The following is a 22,951-nucleotide window of genomic DNA, read 5'->3' on the forward strand; positions in this document are numbered from 1 at the left end:
CATATAGAAGTTTTGCTTGGTCCAAAAGTTGGTACCTCAATGAATTGACATGGCACCTACCAAGGTTGTTATTCACTCTCCGTTTGGAAGGGTGACCAACAGTCTTGGTTCTTCCTTATCCCTTGTGGTCGGTTGGACAAGTGACCACATAGGGACGACAATGGCTCCTACGCTTGTGGTCAGATGAATTTTGGCTCCCATGCATGGATGACAATGGCTCCTACGCTCTTTTTTTATTTATATACGTGCATATAGTAGAACTTATATCTAGAATAAAGTGTTTAGAGACTGTGTTGAGTGAAAGTAATGATTGTGCTTGAGTAGGAGACAAAATTGAGTACCTTCTTGACAATTAGATTACTCTAATGTAAATCATTGAAATAAGCACCATGATAGTTGTTATTCTCTTAATTCCAATGAAACACGATCGATTGCATTCTCATATAGAAGTTTTGCTTGGTCCAAAAGTTGGTACCTCAATGAATTGACATGGCGCCTACCAATCTCCGTTTGGAAGGGTGACCAAAAGTCTTGGTTCTTCCTTATCCCTTGTGGGGTCGGTTGGACAAGTGACCACATAGGGACGACAATGGCTCCTACGCTTGTGTGGCAGACGAATTTTGGCTCCCACGCATGGACGACAATAGCTCCTACTCTCTTTTTTTATTTATATACGTGCATATAGTAGAACTTATATCTAGAATAAAGTGTTTAGAGACTTTGTGTTGAGTGAAAGTAATGATTGTGCTTGAGTAGGAGACAAAATTGAGTACCTTCTTGACAATTAGATTACTCTAATGTAAATCATTGAAATAAGCACCATGATAGTTGTTATTCTCTTAATTCCAATGAAACACGATCGATTGCATTCTCATATAGAAGTTTTGCTTGGTCCAAAAGTTGGTACCTCAATGAATTGACATGGCGCCTACCAATCTCCGTTTGGAAGGGTGACCAAAAGTCTTGGTTCTTCCTTATCCCTTGTGGGGTCGGTTGGACAAGTGACCACATAGGGACGACAATGGCTCCTACGCTTGTGTGGCAGATGAATTTTGGCTCCCACGCATGGACGACAATAGCTCCTACTCTCTTTTTTTATTTATATACGTGCATATAGTAGAACTTATATCTAGAATAAAGTGTTTAGAGACTTTGTGTTGAGTGAAAGTAATGATTGTGCTTGAGTAGGAGACAAAATTGAGTACCTTCTTGACAATTAGATTACTCTAATGTAAATCATTGAAATAAGCACCATGATAGTTGTTATTCTCTTAATTCCAATGAAACACGATCGATTGCATTCTCATATAGAAGTTTTGCTTGGTCCAAAAGTTGGTACCTCAATGAATTGACATGGCGCGTACCAAGGTTGTCATTCACGCGTCATTTGGAAGGGTGACCAAAAATCTTGACCAAAAATCTTGGTTCTTCCGACCACAAACGACAATGGCTCCTACGCTTGTGGTCAGATGAATTTTGGCTCCCACGCACGGACGACAATGGCTCCTACGCTCCTTCGCTTGTGGTCCTCGTGTTAAATCAGCACAATGAATGGTCCCCAGGGGGATTCTATGGTGCTGAAGTATGTGGTGATGCTCAGGCTGACAACAAGATGCTAGTTAGTGGCTTCTCGCCTATTAATGAGGAGAAGGAGGTGTACAAAGCCACACACACACACACAGAGAGAAGAGAGAGTGTTTGTGCGTTTGTGTGTGTGAGAGACAGAGATGGAGGCTGAAGCAGCTGCAAGCGTCAAGCTCTGCTGTCCTGCTGTGTCTCCTGCTGGTGCAGCCGCGGCTGTCAGCAGCAGCCCACCTAGCTTCCGCGTGCCTGCTGGTGAGGACCTCAGCTTCCGAGTGCCCTCGCTGCACTGCTCGTTCCCCTCACTGCTGCACCCGGAATACGAGGTCGTGAGGCAGCAGTGCGAGGGATGGATCCTGGGCGTGGCGCAGCCTCCCTCCACCGCCGCCCGCCAGTTCCTCGTAGATTGCCTGCTGCCTCGCTTGCTATGCCGAAACATACCCAACGGCATGCTCACACGCCTCGTCCACGTCACCAAGATTATATCTTGGCTCATCGTCGCCGACGATGATGACGACCACCCCGATGCCCTCGGCTCCGACTACGCCGCCAGCGCGCAGCACGCCGACCTTGTCATGGAGATCCTCCGCAACGGTGACGCTGATCACCAAGACCGCCCCCATCAGTGTGAATATTCCCCTTCTGCATCCAAGGCCACGAGAAAGAGTAGAGAGGGGATGGAGGCACTCGCCGAGGTGTGGAAGGAGGCGTGCAAGGACCTGCCGACTGGACTCCGCACCCGATTCACCGCCACTATGGCCGACTACTTTGATGCCGTCAAGGTGCAGGCGGCCTTCCGCAGCGCACATCGGCTGCCGGACGTGGAGACCTACATGGACATCCGCCGCCAAGCCTCCTTCATTCTCCCTGCCTTCGCTCTCGTGGAGTATGCGAACGGCATCGAACTGGATGACGACACATTGGCCAACCCCCTCATTGAGCAGTTCCGCAACACTGCCATAGACTACATCTGCTTGTGCAATGACCTCATCTCCTGCCGCGTTGAGAACGCTGTGGGCGATTACTTCAACCTACCCTCCATCGTGTACAGCACCGACAGCTCATCTTGCCCCACCTTCCAAGATGCCATCAATCGTGTCGCCCGAATGACGGAGGGCCTGGACGCTTGCTGTGTCTATCTCATCGGTGCCATTCAGAACAGCTGTGCTCCTGCCCTCCAGCAGCCGTGCGTGCGCACCTACTTGGCCGCCCTCTCCTCTTGCATGTCAGGCTGCCTCGCCTGGTTCCTTGAGACAGCCCGCTACCGCGTGTCTTGCACCCACGAAGGCCTCATCGTGCCTCATCGTCAAGACAACGACGAAGCACTATAGCACGGCACGTACATCACATTTTATATAACGAATGTTATTATGCGCTAGTATATTAGTACTGAATGAGAAGTGCTAAGGCTGTGGTTCCTAGTGATTTTTTTAAAAAAATCTATCCCATATCTTTGAATCCCCTTCTTGGGTGTGCAACATGCGTTTTTGAGTTTGATGTGATGTTTTGCTCCATTGCAATAGGATGTTTTGCATAAAGAGAAAGGAGGGTGGCCTACTTAGTGGAGCATGCTAACAAGGAATCTTCTTCTCTTTGAACCCCCTTTTGGAGGGTGTAAGATGAATTTTATAAAGTTTTTGAGTTTGATGTGGAAGTATACTTTAAGGGAAAAAGGTTTGAAGATAAGATAAGTGTAACTTTTTATGTTGCTCTCTATGCCTCTCGTGAGCATGTGATTGTCTTGTGTGTTGAAATGGAGATGGTATATTCTTATATATGCTCCCTCCATGTACTTTGTTTGTCTCATTTGTAGAGAGTTCAAGGAGAACCATGTTCTTATATATGCTCCCCTTGTGTACTCAATTTTTGTCTATTTTTAGAGATTTCAAGGATATGCCCTACTTCGGCTTTGTTTCTAGGATTGTCTCAGAATTGTTCTTGCATTTAGGTAATCATATGTCTTCGATTACCTCTACTCTAGGTTTGAAACATGATTATACATGCAATCGATGAGGTAGCTGCATATATAGCCTATGTGAAACCCTTCGATAATCCTCCAACCCTAAGAGCAATATAGCCGCATAACTTTGGGATAATCCCACAAACTTGAGAAGAGCACAACCATGAAACCTTGGGATAATATCCCAAACCCGAGAGTGGAGATTAATATTACAAGAAATACATGATAGTTATTATTATGCAAATTCTACTTAATTTTTTCAAGTCAACAAATTATGAAAAGTTATATAATAATGAAATAAATGTATTGGTTAAATTAGTTAGGGTTTCCCTTCCTCAATTATGTCTTGAATCAAATCCATACATGCCATGAGTCTATGTCAAGATCCATGGTCCCAATATCAACAAAAAAATCTATTCCACTAGTGGCATGCATCCATTGGAGAGGCAATGTTTGTATCTCAAAGACCAAGTGATCTTGTACAAAATAATATCTTTTTCTTTTCTCACTCATATTTTGTCGATAAAAAACCAGGTTTATTTGGCAAGCTAGAAGAGATCCCCAACCCCCCTCTTAACAATCCCGAATGGCCCAAACCTGATGCTTGGGCCATCTTATGCTTAAAGTTTAAGATGGTAAGTGATATCAAGACATCACTCAAGTTTTCAAAGACATCTAGGTCAGTAGGGCTAAATTGGTTTTGTCCTTTACATGTTTTTGTACACATGTTCAATTCCTTGCCAATGCAGAAAATAAAAATAATGTATATTTGTATAAGGAGGTATGATCTGAACTCATTCAAGGATTACTAGGAAAGGGCTGGGAGGTTAATGAGGGGTCACATCAAGGTGATGGGTACAAGTGCAATGTAGTAGATTCTACAGTGTCTTTTAGGTTCTTGAAGGTACGCTCTATTTTGTACATGCGTCTGCACTACCAAAGATGGATGTAAAAGCATGGGACATGGATCCCACTTCAAGACTCAGAAGAAGAAATTGTGCCTATTGAGGTAGCTGTGATGATGCAAAATGGATGGATTGAGCGAGTGGCAGCCAAGCAAGCATTGGAGCCTAGCAGACCTGCATCAACACTTTAGCATCATGGGCTTTGACAATGTGGAAGAGTCAAGTTTCAAGTTGATGAGTATATCTGATTCCACTACATGTCTAGAATTAACCCTTACACTTTTTGGTTATTGTGCCACTTTCTATATTTTTACATACCGGGAAGCATAAGGAGGGAACAACCATGGTCTTAGAATCATGGCAAATGGGGGACCCCTTGAATTTTCAGCAGCAAGGTGCATAGCCCTACCCAGGGATTTCACTGACATAAACGAAAACATGTGAACATGTTAATAACATATGTTAATAACACAAAAAATCTTGTGATCACATGTTATATTCACAAAGCTTTCACAAGGGCCAAAAAAATTTATCTTTGTCGGGCATAAAAAATCTTCTTAAGTGGCCACTGACCTGCTAGTATGTGAAGATGGTAACATGAGAACATGTGAATAGCTTATTCCCATGTGTAGCCAAGCTTTTAAGGGGTTCCCAAATGGCAAGTGACCTGTTATTTTGTGAACGATAACATGAGAACATGTGAATAACTTGTTCACATGTGTTATTATCACAAAAAATCTTGTGATCACGTGAATATTAAATCCTTGGCCCTACCAACACATAGTAGGCATGTGGAAGAGCTTGAAGATGAACTGGGTATATGGGAAAATAGCCTCTATTTTGATGCACGTGAGGGGCAAGAGTTTTAGGTCGAGGTGAAGGCAATGACGAGCTTTCAAGTCAACAAGGAGATGGAGATCAACATGAAGTAAATGTCACAAGAGAGGGAAAAAATGAAGACATTATAACAATTTTAGATTAGATTACATGCTTGTAATTTTGTAGCAGGCTCTTTTTTAACCAATCTTTATTTAATTGAAATCTTAATATTTTTATAAACTTTGATTTTTTTGTCTAGCGGTCTAGTGTGAAAAGGCCAAACTTTAAATTTTAACTATAAATAGCCAAAGGTGCCTTCTTTCTCATTTTCACGTGATAGAAACCAAGCACGAGCTCACACTATCTCTTTGCATTCACATGCCTACCCAATTTGACAACTTATGTGAGTTCCTCTCCACCACCCCGTGGGTGGCGTGCAAGAGAGAGCTCTTTGTCATATTCGCTCGTGAAGTTGACTTTGAAAAGTGGCTCGCCCTTGCATCCCAACATTATGAGACGCAAATTGCATACATGGAGCAATACTTGGCTCCCCACTCCATCTCATTTCCCCATTGCCCCAATGATCGATGGGTTCCTATTGAGCTACTTAAGGCAATTTAGGAACTAGGTTCCTCTCGTGGCTCGCCACTTTTGCGTTCCTAATCAGCGAGATGAGGATTCGAATGAGGAGGTAGAGATGCCTGTATTGCAGTTGGCAGGGTATTTGAGGGATGACAAGGAAGTGAAGGCACTAGGTACGAGTGCTGGTATGAAAGAGCAGCTTGCATCAGAGCATTTTCTAGAGGGTGTACAATCTACAGCTGAACAACACACTGTAGTAGAAGATGTGGGGCCATCTTCCCCACAATAGGAGAGCAAGGTGCTGCCAGAGCTTCAGATCAATCTCTTGAGTGTACCATTGTGGTGGAAGGTGAAGAATACTTATTTCTTCATGACCTTGAAAAGGCAGCTGGCTTGAGAATGGATGAATGTTTGGGCATTATATGCACGCGATGTGAGGTGGATCTTGATACGTCCCCAACCTCGGTCCTCACCTAGATAGTGTTATATTATCCCTTCGAGAATCTATCACAGGGACAGTTGCTTTGGTCAAGGAAACTGCGGTTGAAACCGCAGAGCAAGCCCTAGTTCCAGAGCAGGAATTCACAACCTTACAAGACAAGCTAGAGAGTCTTCATGTATATCTGCTTCATAAGAGCACTTAAATATACATAGAAACATAAACAGCACATGGGAAGAAGCATGCAAGAACATGTCCTAATCAACAACATTTGACAAGAATCCTCCCACACACAAGGGGACATCATCAAAGGCCAATTTTGTCAAATGATGAATGTCACTTCAATGAATCAAATGAGGAACTGAGAATCACTATCTCATTCTGATGATTATGTCTATGTTCCTCCAGATCCTTCCCTCCCTTCTCTCCCATTATTAACATCTCTTAGTGTATCCACTAACACAAATCACATGTAGCATTGCTTATGATTGCCAAAAACAAAGTGATCAAAAAACCCAAAAAAAACCTGCTCACAAATATAAAATGTAATAATTCACAAAAAAACCCACCCCCACCCCGTTAGGAATTCCCAATAAACCACTAACCTTTTCATTCACTAACTAGCTTTTCTTATTCCTTCCCGAGGAACAAAGACCATTGAATGTCACAAAATATCAAAGCCATTGACAAAGCTTGTCCAATCTCCCCACAAAAAGGTCTTCAACGCGATCATGAGGACATGATCATCGCCATTAATAAGGGGGGGATGTCAACCCATTCCTAGGATTCAAAAGAGCTACCGCCATTATATTACATCAAGGAGTCATGGTAGATACGTCAAAGGGTCACACATTCAAGATATGAAGCAATAGTGTCCGAAGCTACAACTTGGACGGGTGCCCGTAATGGTGCAACAGAGTATTTATAGCAATTCCCGCTTCAAGAGAGTGTGGTAGCAAGTTACTTCATGGATATATTATGAGAGTAGTCATTGTAATAGCATTAGGCCTCTTATGAGCCTAGAGTGCCTGGCCGACCATAGTTTAAGTGAGTGTGAACACTTATGGCCATGTATATAAGTGAATATCTCTCATAATACAACATACTCTCCCATTGTGCAATTGAGTGTTGCTCTTGCTAAACCTCTTGCTAATCTCTCTCCCTAATGCATGCTAGTAAGTGTGTGTAAGTGAAGTGAGGTGAGAGGAGGGACGAGTACTCGTAGTAGTGCAACGCGGCGGTGTGACAACGCTCGCGAGAGGTGAGGTGGAATTTCTTCTCAAGCAGTTGTAGAGCTTGGAGACCTCAAGAGTGACGAGCTCGACCATTGAAAAGATCCTCATGACAGTTGCGGTTCACCAAGTAATCTCTTATTGGATGTGTTTCAAGGAGGGTTAGGGTGAGCCATAACATACTCTAACAAATTTTTTTCTTAGAATTTATACAACCATTTTAAAGCTTTAAAAATTTTCCAACTTTATAATGGAAATAACATCTTTATTTCATTTACAAAGCTTCATTGTACTTTTATGTAGATTTAGAGAATTAAAACATGGTTGTTTAATCTTGTTTCACATTTATTATATCTAAATGACACTGGATAAATTGATACATACATCTTATGATGATATTAAATCCACTAATATCGGTTGTCTTCAAGTGTGGTAGCAACCAATGCACTAATATCGGTTGTCTTCAAGTGTGGTAGCAACCAATGCAATTGGTAGAAAGTGTACCACCTTATCATGCTTTCATCGCATGGGATTTCTCAACCTCTAAACAAATGAAACTATCTAATGAGTCCCATAATTAGAAACTTCTAATGTGGGAGGTACATATACTCAAATTATTAAACCTTGATAAATATTTGTCTAAGGTATACTAGCTTCTAGCAATTACTAGATTTATCATTTCCATGATCATGGATAGACATAGGTATACTAGATTCTAACATGAATCTTAGTAGATTTATCCTTTCCATGATCATGGTGGGCTAGACCTATGTTTGAAGAATAATATGGTAATAATCAATGTCAATTTATATAATGAACTTTACTTCACTTTGATCCCAAATATTCCTTCACATGAAAGAAGGCTGATATGATCGGCCAAAATAATAATCTCTATAACAATGAAAAAAAGAAACTGCTAGATTCGCTAAATGCAACGTAATGTTAAGAATCTATCGCTGTCATGTAGATGCCAAACTTTGAGTCATTACTACACTTTTCAACTTTACACACTTAAAATTTATAGAGAAAACAATAAACAAACAAGGAAAAATGCCATCTGTTTCATTATATCAAGTTTATTTATGTAGAAGGAGATAAATCTCATCAATCCTAATCCTCTACTCTCTCGTCAGCTCTCCTCTTAGCCCTCATTGATAACCCTATGATACTCTCTCCTAGTCATGCCATGATAAAACATGATCCATGACTCCAATAGTGGCAAAAATCCTAGGTCATGGGATACTAAAAGTTCTAAAATTTCTAGGCATAGGCCCATAGAGTCTAAGTTGAGCTATGGTTCACATCTTAAAATGGATCATAGCTAGAGAAATATTTTCTCATATCATCACATTTTGACTATAATAAGCGCTAATAGTGTACCAACAATGTCATCGCTTAACCCAAGCTACAAAATAGAGATCCTCAAACATGCCAAGCTAGAATAAGTCTCTCGCATCGAATTGCATTCTAATAATAAAATTCTCAAACATAAATGCTATCATATCATCCTCCTAGGAAAATCCAAGTATCTAAGAAAGACATGATCAAGTCATCTATGCTATGCCATCTAAAAACAAAGCCAATAAAATACTGTAAGTTTCATTTTCATAACCACGCGCTGATACCAAATGTGAGACCCTTATCCTCTATTAAGAGAGAAACTATAGCGGAAGACTAGTCTACGAGTAGAGAAAACTCATTGGAGCCTCCATACATCAATATCCTATCGCTTAGTAATCTAACATCTTTCCCGATATAGCTGACCGGAATAGACCTTATGGTAGGAATTGCATATGATTTCAAGTAAATTATCCACTTCATAATTCTCATAAATAATAGGTGACTCCCTTCGCTTAACATGATTTCTTATTCCTCAATTATGAAGGGAACGTTTCGACCTTATTTCTTCTCAAGACTCTGATGCAAAGCTAATTCCTAGATTTTTCCCAAGTTTTTAACTTTACAATCAAATTTGGTTTCTAGTTTTTAGAAAGCACCTATAATTTGGGTTCACCCAACCATCAAATTTTCCTTATTTAAATCCATAATCAGCTTTAACCAATTTCATAGAATGAGCCTGACCTCATCCTATCCCATGGGTTAGCCTGTCACCCTCCACTAGGCCATTGGAGCCAGTGTGAACTCACATACCAATAATTGAAATTCCCTTTTTCTTTATGATGCACACATATACTTAAGTAGAAAATACAATTCACACGCACCCCACGGTGGTAACATTTCAAAAATGCTCTGAATGTTACATCATAAATCACTACTAAATCCATCAATATCTACGCACATCACCACGTGTTCCCAGACCAAGATTGTATGCACTACTAAGCCCAAACACTCTCCAGGGGCATTATGTCGGCTAGAGGAGCCCACAAGTCTCGCATCTAAATTCCATATCTTAGAACTTTAGCTCTTTAAGACCTTCCTTCAAAATATTATTATTTTATACTCTTATTAATATTTCCTTATGGGTCTTTGAAGACTTATGAAAGTCTCAACAACTGGTTGTTTCTTCTCAAAAGATTTTGTCGAGCTTGATGCTAGCTAATCTAGCTAAAATCTTGGGCCCAACTACTTCACTTTCTCTCTCCTAAGCAATTCTAGATTAGCCTTTATTCTTTAAGGTTCTTCTTTTAGTGAATTCTAGACTAAGGGAATATTCTCTTAGGAATTTAGCCTAAATGCTTTGTTACTTAGCTTAAGATAAATGGTAAGCCTTTCTCTCTCTTTGAGATTTACTTCAACATTCTTATCCTTTGTTTCTTACTCAAGGAAATCTTCTAAATTGTTTTCTAAAGAAGAAATAATATAGGGAATATCCATTTAAACATAATCTTCTTTCTAGAGCAATATAAAATGTCTACATAATTCTTCTCTCTCTAAAACTATCCCATGATACACTTGAATTCAGACCATCATTAAATTCTTCCTAGGTCAAGGGTTAATTTCTATGATAATATTCTATGTAAAATCTAATTTCTAGAGAGATAAAAAAGATCTTAGAGAAATATTCTCTCTCTAAGACTAGGCAACTTCTTTCTAAATTCCTTATGATAAAATCCTATAAATCTATCTATCTCTATGGCTATCACGTGTGCAAGTCATGGAAGAGGCTATTATTCAAGATTGTTAGACTCAACCCGTTGATGGGAGTTAGTAGATGAATTTACTCAGGATTATCTACATGGTTATGGCAGAGTAGCGATAAAAAGAGTTTTTAAATGGTCTTTCACCCATGGATTGTTCTATGGAAGTCTTAACTATATGTCATGTTTGGATGATGTATGACCGGGATTAAGTCTAAATTTCCATTGACATAGAAAATCTCCATAAAAAGATAGATTGGGAAGGTCTAGTTTTGGCATATGTTCTAGATGGAACCCCAAATCCTTATCCCTAGTAATTGGAGGGTAAGGTAGGTCTGCTTCAAGTTATTGCTACTCTTTCGGAAGTGGCCATCATCAATTGGTCCAGTAAAAGCAATGCGCAATTGCACAGTCTTCAATTAAGGCTGAATATAGAGGAGCTGCAAATGTCACTTGTGAAATCATATAGTTGAGAAGAATGGTTGAAGATATTGGAATAACTATGGAGGGTCCAACTGAAGTGTTTTGTGATAATATATCTACCATTTATCTTGCTACTAACAATCTAATCTTGCAGGCCAAGACAATGCATATTGAGATCCACTATCACTTCACGAGAGAGAAAGTTTTGGATCAAGAGATTGATTTGATTCATTGTTCTACACATGATAAAATTCTAGAAATCTTCACCAAGCCCCTTGGCCATGATAAGCTCATCATGTTTAGCTTAGAGTTGTGCAAGTACACTTTTGTACTTGAGGGGGGGTGTTAAAACTATGCATAGGCATGATAAATAGAGGACCTATCCAAATTAGCTTCTTATGGTAACTTATTACATGTTCAATAACATCATGAGGATCCCATAAAATCATTCACATGCTACATACACGCTCATATGCATGATGGAAAAGTGCTCCTATATTTCAGGCCGTATTCTCTCTTAGGAATAGTCTCTAACAAACAAGACAGTTTTGCAAAGATTATAACTTCTATTTTAGTAATTAACTTTGCTAAAGGTAAAAAGGTGAAATTTTTACCTTCTACATTCTCACTATTGGGATTTAGCAGGTTTAGCTCCATGGAAAGTTATTCAGGCACCATTGTTCCTATACCTACCTGTAGAATTTTAGGGGGACAGGTTTTACATACCCTCAATGTAATGCAAAAAGATTGCACCACTGGATGGACTTGGTGTCTTCTACAAAGTTTTTGACCTAATCATGATTGAAACTCTCACGGTTTGGATTCTCTAGATCATCTAACAACTATGAGTGAATCATGGATTACTAGAGCCTAAATTGCAAGCAGATGAGTGAACAATAACAGACACTTATTTAAGCAATGTACTAGTAGTGGAAGTGCATAGGGGAGAGAGAGTGTGTGAGTAGATTAAGAGAAAGCCTTGTACATAGTTGCTCATTATAAGGGAGGGATTAACCATATGCCCTTATCCCCAACGTCACATGTATTATATTTGGTGTATTATTTCAACACCCTCCATCAACAAAACATCCATGGCTACTAAGATGACAATGCTAGCTCTAGTTACTATTTGTTACTATTTATAACTCTCGTTATGATGACCATGCAAGTGCCCGTAGGTCTTATTCATGGTGGTTTACAAAGACAAAGGATGATGACAAATTCTAGGAATCTAGTTATGTTTACATTTCACTTAGGATAGAGGGGGGACTATAGGTAGCTAGTCTAAGAAGCCTATTTGTCCTTAATGTAGATTGCTTCAAATGAGGCTTCTTTCTCCTTGCTTGAAGATCTTCCTTCTTGGTCTTGATCTTTTCTATATAGATCTTGATATTCTTTATGTTGATGTAGCTCTTGCTATTCATCCTTGCTTTAATTGTGTCATGAAATGCATGTAGGTAAAGATAAAACATTTTCTCAATGTGTGCATAAAGCCTTACATAATGATGATGTCCATCCCTTTGAAATGAAAATGCAACAAATATGCATAAGGGTGCCTTATTCTTATCCATGACCAATGCCTTTCCCTTGTATAACTGATTAATGAGCATGATTGATGATTTAAATGATGCATACAAGCTCATAAATCCCATTGTTCCAAACAATGCTAATGCAGAGTTATACCCTATTTTGGATTAACAAATTCACCACTCAAATAAAGGGTAAAATTTGATTTCATGCTTTATAGAGGTTTAGCAACATCCAAATATGTATATCCAATCATAAAATGCTAAAAAAACCTCATGTCATTAGCACTAATCAATGTATTAGTGAAAGTATCAAGATGAAGCTTTGGTAAGCAATAGCACCCAAAGGTATGATTAATCCCACAATGGTTCAAAATCACCTTAACGATCGATTAGCATTAATCACTTGATTATTAGCAGAGGTAATTAACCATTTTTTACATTACAAAGAATAGGTCAACTTGGAGCTTTCAACTAGAGACCTTCCACATGATTTCTTCAATAGAGGTTCAAGGGGGAGAAATAGCACCCTGAAGGATTGAAGGGCATTGCATGCACCAATTTTGAGCCCATAAATAGAGGATCTCTTGCAAACAACTGATTGTCCTTTACTGAAGAGCACATTTAAAAACCCTTTTCCCAGGTAAAATACTTGCGAGATTACTTTCTCATGGAATACATATCCTTGGAGCCATTTCCCAAGATTTGCCTTATTAGGTGGTTTCCAATGTCGCACTACACATGGAGAAAAGGGCAATCTGACCAACTCAATTGGGATATTAACACATACCTTTGTGTGCAAGTTCTCCTAATGTTGTTGAGACTACAAGCTATTGTTTATCGAGTCTTGTTGTTGCCTTTTAGTGACATACTCTTCTTATTGGTGCTCTCTTGGCTTCTTTATCTCCTCCTCGTCTTCTGAATCACCCCACCATCCATCACCCGTCTTGTCTATATGATCCCCATCACCCACCATCTTTTCTCCTCTTGCATGCATACCATTCAAGTAATGTACCCAAACATGTGCTCTCACATGTGAATTAAATGTTAAGGACACCCCATTCGCTCCTCCCCTGAGGCAAGACTCGATGGTATTGTCTATATTTAGTTGTAATTGTATGAAGTAAAATACAAGGAGATAAATGAGTCCATCACTTTTAATAAAACAAGGGGGCATTACTTCGACCCAAACATGTTGTAGTGACCCACGAGAAAAATATTAAACTCTTTCAATATTGGAACTATATTAACAGGGGAGAGTAATAAAAAACTTTATAATCTCTTCACCTCAAATGTATTACAATTGGAGATTATAACATGGGGAGAAAAATATTAAACTCTTTCAATATTGGAACTATATTAACAGGGGAGAGTAATAAAAAACTTTATAATCTCTCCACCTAAAATGCATTACAATTGGAGATTATAACATGGGGTGAAAAACTTTATAATCTCTCAACCTGAAATGTATTACAATTGGAGATTATAACATGGGGTGAAAAACGAAAAACTTTATAATCTCTCCACCTGAAACGTACTATATAACATGGGGAGAATAATGAAAAACGTTCTAATCTCTCAACTTGAAACATATTATAATTGGAGATTATAAGAACTAAAAAAGTTAAAAAGAAAGCTATCCATAGTTTATATCTACTAAAACCATGCATGGATAAGCTAATCATGACGGCACACATGGTAATGCCTTGATAAACAAGGGAGGTGAAAAACAATCAGAGTTGACATATGGGCCTGTGCATGAGCATGCAAACAGGCTAACATGGCATTGATATTTGTTCCTACAAGGTACATGGTGGTAGTAAGACAAAAAGGATCAGCCTATCATCACTCATAACACTATGACACATGGCATAGTGATTCTCCTTGTGCATGAACATGCACTTTTGGCTGAGATTTTCATGAACCTTTTATTTTAAAAACCTACATTATTGGAGATTTATGTAGATGGCGTGACGATCACGCAAGTTTCAACATTGATTCAACATCTTAGATGGTCGAAATCAGCACTATGTTCTCCATGTTCATGGCTATTGGAGGAGCACACACGAGAAGTAGGCAATGTCCCTGCCTGCAACATTGTTCGCTATTCGAGCAAATCTCACCGATTGCAAGGCAGTACTGAGCATGGGTGTGATTTGGGACATTAAAAACCAAAAGGTAAGTTAATTTTGAGCACTAAGGGTGCTAATATTATTCCCTCATTATCAATGTGAGTAGCAACCAAAGAATGACATTAAACTAAAACAGAACTGCAATAGATGCATGAGTTCCTCAAGATAAGATGAGAAACTAGGATCTTGGGGGGAACCACCATGAAATACCACAGCTCACCCAAATCCTTCATCTCAAACTTATGCTTCAAAAGCCTTCTAACATCATGTATATGAACATCACTATCACCAGTGATAATCGAGTCATCCTTGGACGACATAGATGACTAATAGCATGATCCCTCTATCTGTCTTTTTCACATAAAGTTAAAAATCTACATTGGATATTTGAAATCCAATGGTAAACAAGATACACCCTGATCTTGTTTGACCATGATCTGGGTGCCTGCTTCAGGCCATACAAGGCTTTACGCAACCTACACACAAAATCTGGGTGTGCATCACTCTCATAACCTGGTGGTTGCATCATGTATACTTCTTCTTGTAAATCACCATGCAAGAAGGAATTCTTACATCCATCTTATGTAAAGACCAACCCTTTGCTATAGACATAGCAATGAAAGCTCTCACGGTTGCCATTCTTGCAACTGGGCTGAATGTCTCCTCATAGTCAATGCCATAAGTCTGGGTATAACCCTTGACAACCAATCTTACCTTACACCTACTCAACTAAACCATTAGCATTATGCTTGACTTTATACACCTACTTATATCCAATTTTGTTATTTTCCATAGGCAATGACACTAACTCCCATGTTGCATTTTCACCCAATGCTGCCATCTCCTCATTCATGGCATCTTCATATTTGTTATTTCCAAGTGCCTGCTCAAAACAAGTGGGCTCCAGCTTATGTATTGCTTTAACCATATAAGCATAATGATGGGTTGTATATCCATCATATCTCAACCTATCAACATGATATCTAACCCTTATAGACATGCATACACCTGGATCATTGCCAGGTGTCCTCGAAACAACCCTGGTTCTCCTTACACACCAGGAGTAACTGCAGATGGAATGCCAAGCTTCTCATCAAGGTCTTCTCGGAGTTTCTAGAGTCACCATCTACATATGAGTTACCTGCTATGACAGATCAAGCATAAAAGGCTGACCTACCTTTTCCTTCCCTTTCCATGATACATGTGTACCTACATTCTCAACCTGCCTGACCATAGGCTCACATTTGATCCACTGCTAGAGGATGCTCCAGGTCCACTAAGCACGTGTGATTGTTGATCTACATGTGGTGTATCATCAATACTTCTTACATCTGCATCTTCTATTGCCTTCATTTTTGGTGTATACTAGCTACTCATCTCATCAAAGACAACATCTCTGCTTACTCCCATCTCACGAGTGGTAGGGTTATAGCATCTTAACCTTTTTACTCCATATATCATAACCAATAAAGATGCATTTCTCTGCCTTTAGATCCAACTTTATTTTTACTTCATGAAGAACATGCACATATGCAATACACCCAACACTTTCAAGTGAGACACATATGATCTTATGCTTGTAAACTTCTGTTCAGGTGTCATACCATGAACAGATGGAGTGGGTGTCCTGTTCATAATATACATAGTGGTTGCTACGGATTCTACCCAAAAATAATGTGGCATATTCTTTTCAGCCATCCAGGCACATGCCACTTTTGCAATGTGCTTGTTTTTTCTTTCTGCAGCAACACCATTATGTTGCAAAGTGTACCTGCATGTAAACTATCTCTTAATTCCTTACTTTCTCAGGAAATCATTGAACTACTTAGAGAAATATTATCCCCTATCATCTGATCTCATGCATTTTATTTGCATGCCTTTTTCCTTCTAAACCAAGGATTTAAACCTCTAAAAGTGAGAAAACACATCACTTCTCTCTTTTATGAAGAAAACCTACACTTTCCTAGTGTGGTCATCAATGAATGTAACATAATATGTGCAACCTGCAACTATTGCATTCTTGGCGGGTCCCCATAGATTTGAATGTATAACATCTAATGGCCTTGAACTAACATGGTTTTCATGTGGGAAAGCATATTTGGATGCTGACATGCTTCACATACTTTGTGCATATCTTCAATCTTAAACTTTGGTAAACATGCAATAATATTTTGGGCATGCATAAATTTCAGTCACTGTATATTGACATGACCAATGCATTTGTGCTATATGTCAATATCTGTAATGACACATGTTCCATGCACAAACATGGCTACCTTTACCTCAAGCATGTTCACATCTAAAGTAAACATCCTACCATTTCTGTTACCCTTTGTAACCAAGCGACACTGATTTTTGAAGTCTTCCACAAAACATCCATGAGGATTAATCCTCACTTGCACACCCTTCTCAACCATTTGTCTAACAGAAACTAGGTTCTTTGTAATATTTGGAACATGAAGTACATTTTCCAAGTACTTCATTTTGCCATCCTGCATAGACAGTAGCACTTTACCAACATGTGCAATGGGATGCGCAGTATCATCACCTATTTCTACATAACCTAGTTCTTCCATTTTTTGCATGTCTCTAAATCACTTAGCATGATCGGTCATGTGGTTAGAGGCACAGGAATCCACATACCATATATCTTGAGATCTTGACATGTCTCTTGTTGTTGAACTGAGCATGTGTTGCATCACAAACAGTTGCTTACTTCTTTCATAACCACCCTGTTCACTAGATGATGCAAAGTTATCTTGCTGTAACTTTCCTCTTTTAATTTTTATAGTAGTCCTTTGCCATGTGCCCTAGTTTGCCACAATATTAGCACTCTATGATATTTGCATTCTAATTTCTTTTCCAATCACCTTGGCCTCTTTAGCTCCCCTTGCCTCGAGTCCACACCTAGAGACTTTTCTTCTATAGGGAGCATAGACACATTGGGAATATTCAATGGAGGTCTTGAATGAATTGTATTCTTTACGAAGCCCATTCAAATAGACACTCACTAAATGATCATCTTGAATGACTTGTATTCTTTACCAAGTCCATTCAAATAGACACGCACTAAATCATCATCTTCCATCAATACATTGATAGACCCAAGGGATTCAACAATGTCCTTGACCTTTAAAGCATACTCATTGATAGATATGTTTTTCTTTTCCACAGTATGCAGCTCTTGCTTTAGCAGTAATTTCATTGCCTTTGTGTTGGTCTGGAATATCTACACTAGATTTTAGCATGCAACTGCTGGAGTGTTGGCATCATGTACGTTTCCTATCATAGTGTCTGTGACACTAATCAAAAGATAGTACATGACTTTTCTTGCACCCTGATTCGAATAATTGAATGCCTTTATATCTGGTGGTGTGGCATTCTCTTTAGATAACTCTGAAGGCTTCTCATTGTCTCCTTCAACATTGTCCCGAAATTCTTTACCCATCAAAAAATTGGTCATTCTAAACTTCCATGCATGGAAATTTTTCTTGTCTAGATTCTAGCTAACAATTTGATTGATTCCCTCATATGTTATCCTACAACAATGAGAAACCTGTAAACAGACAGTTTTTGTATGCAACCTATAACACAGCAATATCTTCTATGACTGCTATAAGCGGTACTTAAGCACGACCTCTATGTTACCAGATGTGACCAAAGTACATGTACATATACCTAGTACCAATAATACATGTGCAAACCCTGTCTTCCCTCTAGGAAAAAACGAATAGGTAAGGTACACATCAGGGATCCTCGATATCTATGTCGTGGTAGCACTAGGGTCGAAGAAAAAAACTCGTAAGTATGGTGTAAATACAAAACCCCAGCAGGTATCCACCAAGTGGGAATCAACACTCCTAGCAGGACTGTGGAATGGTCACAGCATGGTCACAGCATAGAAGAACCACTATGTATGACACGACCGGAATGTGCTATAGGCACATCAAAATGATGTATGACATAGTCAAAAACCATGTTCCCAAAGTGACATAGAATGCACCTAGAGGAAAATCTCTTGGCCCCAAATAACATAGGCTCGTATCGAGCCAATATAACATAGTTCAAAGTCGGCATCGTGCAGGATTAAGTGTGAACCAATGTGGTCGTCCACCAAAGAACCACTCAAACAATCGAAGGAACGATCACTTATGTAGATGTGAGTAGAAGCACAATTTGAACCATGCACTACATCCTCAAGTGCAAGATCCTCTATATGTGCATGATCTACTAAGGTAGAAGCATGATCAAGAGGATCACCATAGACCTCATCGTTACTATAAACAGATAGAGTGTCTACACATGAAGCAATACATCAATATCATCATGTGTATGTGGGTGTGATACATCATCATCATCTAAATAGTCCACATCATGAGGGACATGATCATAAAACAACTCATGAGTGTAGGGCACTCACTCAAGTCTCCACGCACATCATCCCAAGAAAGCAATGATAAACCATCTGTGTCAAGATAGCCACATAAGTCAACAAGAAAATCACCATGCTTGGAGGACCATCTAGCACATCTAGCTCCCTCATCAAGTATATGTCTGAACAGACTAGGTAATAAACCCTCAAGCTCATACATCCATAGATGACATCAATATGCTACCCCATCATAACATGATATTGGTGAAGAAAGATTTAAAGGTCAGATTCTTGTGGTGCCAAATGTATGCATGAACTCGCACTACAACATAAAGCAAGAATAGACGTGCAAGTTACGGAGGCGTCTATACTCGCATCTATAAATGCGTCTATAAGTGCGTCTAGTTTCTTTGAAATTAGACGCGTAAGTTATGACTGCATCTATGCTAGAGTCTATAAATGCGTCTATAAGCACGTTTAGCTCCTTTGAAATTAGATGCAGTCTGCAATAATTTCCTATGTAGTTGCAATTTTGCAAAGAAAAATAGAATCTTCAATCCCCAAAAATATCATTTGCTGAACTATATGCACAAGATTTTAATAATATGCATGATTTTTTGGTGTATTTATATACAAATGAATCTCTAGAAAGCATATTTACAAGGAAAAATATGCTAAGGAAAGAGAAAAGAAATAGGTATAAATCGAATAATGTGGTGAAAGGGATGGATACATGCAAAGGCTTAGGTATATCAAGTAATGCCATGAAAAACAATCCAAAGGACAATGATTCAATCCCCACATCTTTTCATCAAAGTGAAGATTTTTAAAAAAATCTTGAACCTCCATGAAAAGCACTCCAAAGGTGAATGATTAAGTAATGCCACAAAAAGCAACATATCACAATAAATCTATACATGCAATCTCAAAAAGGCATGAATCTATACATGTAATCTCAATCAATCAATCACACCAATAACAAACAACCAAAGGTAGGAGCATAGCGATAATAAAAGTACAATGAAGGAACTAGAGTTCAACCTCATCTCTTCAGTGAGATCAACCCTTGCTAAAGTATATATCTCAATGTCCATGCCTATATCCAAATCTACAAAGAGATCCATTCCACTACTAGAATCATCACTATGAGAGGCAATATCATCATCTCCAATAGCACAATCATCATCTCCAATGGCACAATCATCATCAGTGTTTTCCAGGCTATCTCCCTCCATAGTTGAGTTGACATTCTGCTCCATATGCACAATGTGGGTGAATGTGCTGTAAATGGCTCTTGAACGTTGTGAGATTGGGATTATATGCCACCATATCTTATTGTCAATTATTGGTTAATACACATCCTATTCAAGCACAAAGGTACATTATACAAAAAAAATACATCTCTACTATTTTTAAATGCATATATTGTAATTACCAATAATTATATATACATGTTCACAATGTTGTGGTAGCACTAGAGTCCCATCCTTTCCTTGCCAAAACTTTGTAGAGTCAATGGTCACAAAGCCACTTGCATGACACTTGATTGTTGCATTAGGACCTCTTTCCACCACATCCTTTAACCACTTGTTGACATCCAAAATATATAGAAAGAAGCTTTGAAAGTCAAGCTTAATGATATCAATAATCATCCATGGATCCATTGGCTCCCTCAAAGCTTGCAATTACCCCACAATCTTCCGTGTTTCTCTTCTCATCAATCCTTTGTGTGCAAAAATATTTACCCTTTGACCACAAAGCATTAAACATTGTGCACTATACCAAGACAAAAAAATTTATAAATACCTCAAAATAAATTTTCGCAAGTTTAACATACTAAAATATGATTGAGAACAGAAGTTTGCTTACCTTTCTGAAGCATCCTTGGGCATACTTTCACTCCTCTAATGTGATATGCATGTTTTCATCTTGCGCCACTCTCTCCATCTCCTCATGTACCCAATCTACATCAAGATCCTCGGGAAGTGATCGCAGGTGCTCAAGGTATGGCACACTACGTCCATGGTGCTTACGGAATGCCGATCGTTCACTTTGTCTTCTTGCCTTTTGATCCTCATACTTTGCCACCCATCTTCTCATCACATCACTATCAAGTACACAACAGGTATTAAGCTTACTATGCATCTCTATATCCATGACTTTGTTCTTTCCCTTTCCTTGAGGAACATGAGAGGTCATCCTCAAGTCTTCTTCATTGTTCCATAGGCGAGGGAGAGAGGGATCCACTTCGACAAGGTATTCTAAGATATAAACAAGTGATTCTTGTACCAACCATCAACCCTCAGCCATACTACCTTCTGGCTTTGCATTTTTCCTTACAAAATCCTTCAAGGTCTTCAATGAAACGCTCCAAAAAGAACATCCATCGAGCATGCACAATGCCACATATGGCAATCTGATCAATTAAATGAACCATAAGATGCAGTTGGCTTGTGAGAATTGACCGTGGGAATGTCTCCTCCACCAAACAAACCACCTCCACTGCCACCATGACCCTTGCATAGTCAAGTGTACATGGATTGATTTTCTTTGAGTTCACATATCTACAATGCGAAACAATAAACAAATCATTTTGAGGAAAACGCATGTAGAAAATTGGTTATGAGGATTTGGGGTACAAACCTCACAAGCTCCCCCATCTTATAAATCATACCTCGCACTTTGTGGCATGCACAATTGGAAATATTTGTAGGTAGAATAAACTATTAACATTTATACACCATGATTGAACAAGGAAAATATGTACAACTTCAATGTTTCACTTACTTGAAGCATCTTGTGCCAATCGTGGGACTTCAAGCCATATAATTGCTCAACACCTCTCTTATTTATCTTTGTGAAGGCACCTTTTAAACACCTCATGCACCCTGTTGGAGTACGCAATGTAGTAATGGCATCTTTCACCAACTTCTCCTCCTTCTTTGTTAATATCCAAGGTGCTTGAGGTAGCATTGTCTTTCCATTTGGTCCCTCTCATGGTGGCCAAGATCTTTGCATCCTCTCTATGCTTTGTAGATCCTCTCTTACAAGCAAGGAGTCCCATGTTCCTCTCAAGTTCTCCCAAATGTTAGAGGCGACATTCTTGAAGATGTGCATTGGATCAAGAAGATAGTTGATTTTGAGGCTCATCCAATATGGTAGGCGAAAGAATATAGAGTACCTTATCAAATAACAACAAATATTAAGAGGATTATCTTTTCAAATCAAAGCTTGTATTGGAATTCTCTGTCAAAGATATATTACCTATTCATGCCAGGGGGATGAGGACTTTCCACTCCATTCCATAATGCCTTCCAATCTCCCATTCTTAGTGGATAAAAAATAATAAAACATACACATTCAAGCATGTCAAAAAATAATATAATGATAATAAAGAATCATCATGAATAGAGACCCATTTGACTCACCTGAACACTTGCCATAACCAAGAAAGTCGTGCATTGTTCACATCAAGATGGCCTTCAAGAGAAAGTCTCGTGGAGATCGAGACCGGCATATGTCATGCACATGGATACCTCTCCAAAGTATCTCAAGATCATCAATCAAGGGCTTAAGATATATATCCATATTCTTTACCTTATGTTTCCTAGGAATGAGAAGGGATAACATGACATGTCCTTTGTTTATTGCCACCATGGATGGAGGAATGTTGTAATTCACCACTACCACTGACCATATACTATATGAGGTGCTCTTGATTCCAAAAGAATTAACACCATCCATACCCAATCCAAGTCTCAAATGTCTAGGATCTTCCTTGAAGATTGGCCACATTTCCTCGATGTGCTTCCATGCAGGAGTGTATGCGGGAATTCTCATCTTTCCATCATTGGATTGATGAGAGGAATGTCATGAAATGAG

General features: G+C 39.1%; 1 protein-coding gene across 1 annotated transcript; it reads left to right on the forward strand.

Annotated features, from left to right (window-relative positions):
• Positions 1–1,656: 1,656 nt before the first annotated feature.
• On the forward strand, positions 1,657–3,265 carry LOC147624060 (sesquiterpene synthase Agr3-like). Its single transcript, XM_086820938.1, has one exon. The coding sequence runs from the start codon at positions 1,728–1,730 to the stop codon at positions 2,910–2,912; it is 1,185 nt and encodes a 394-aa protein (XP_086677064.1). The 5' UTR covers positions 1,657–1,727; the 3' UTR covers positions 2,913–3,265.
• Positions 3,266–22,951: the final 19,686 nt, after the last annotated feature.

This window comes from Cibotium barometz, chromosome 26 (assembly GCF_041138505.1).
Source record: "Cibotium barometz isolate CiBa-2024 chromosome 26, ASM4113850v1, whole genome shotgun sequence".
Lineage (NCBI taxonomy): Eukaryota > Viridiplantae > Streptophyta > Polypodiopsida > Cyatheales > Cibotiaceae > Cibotium > Cibotium barometz.

Bases quoted from the DNA above. Each gene is read 5' to 3' on its own strand.
- LOC147624060 (XM_086820938.1), top strand. From the start codon at position 1,728: ATGGAGGCTGAAGCAGCTGCAAGCGTCAAGCTCTGCTGTCCTGCTGTG.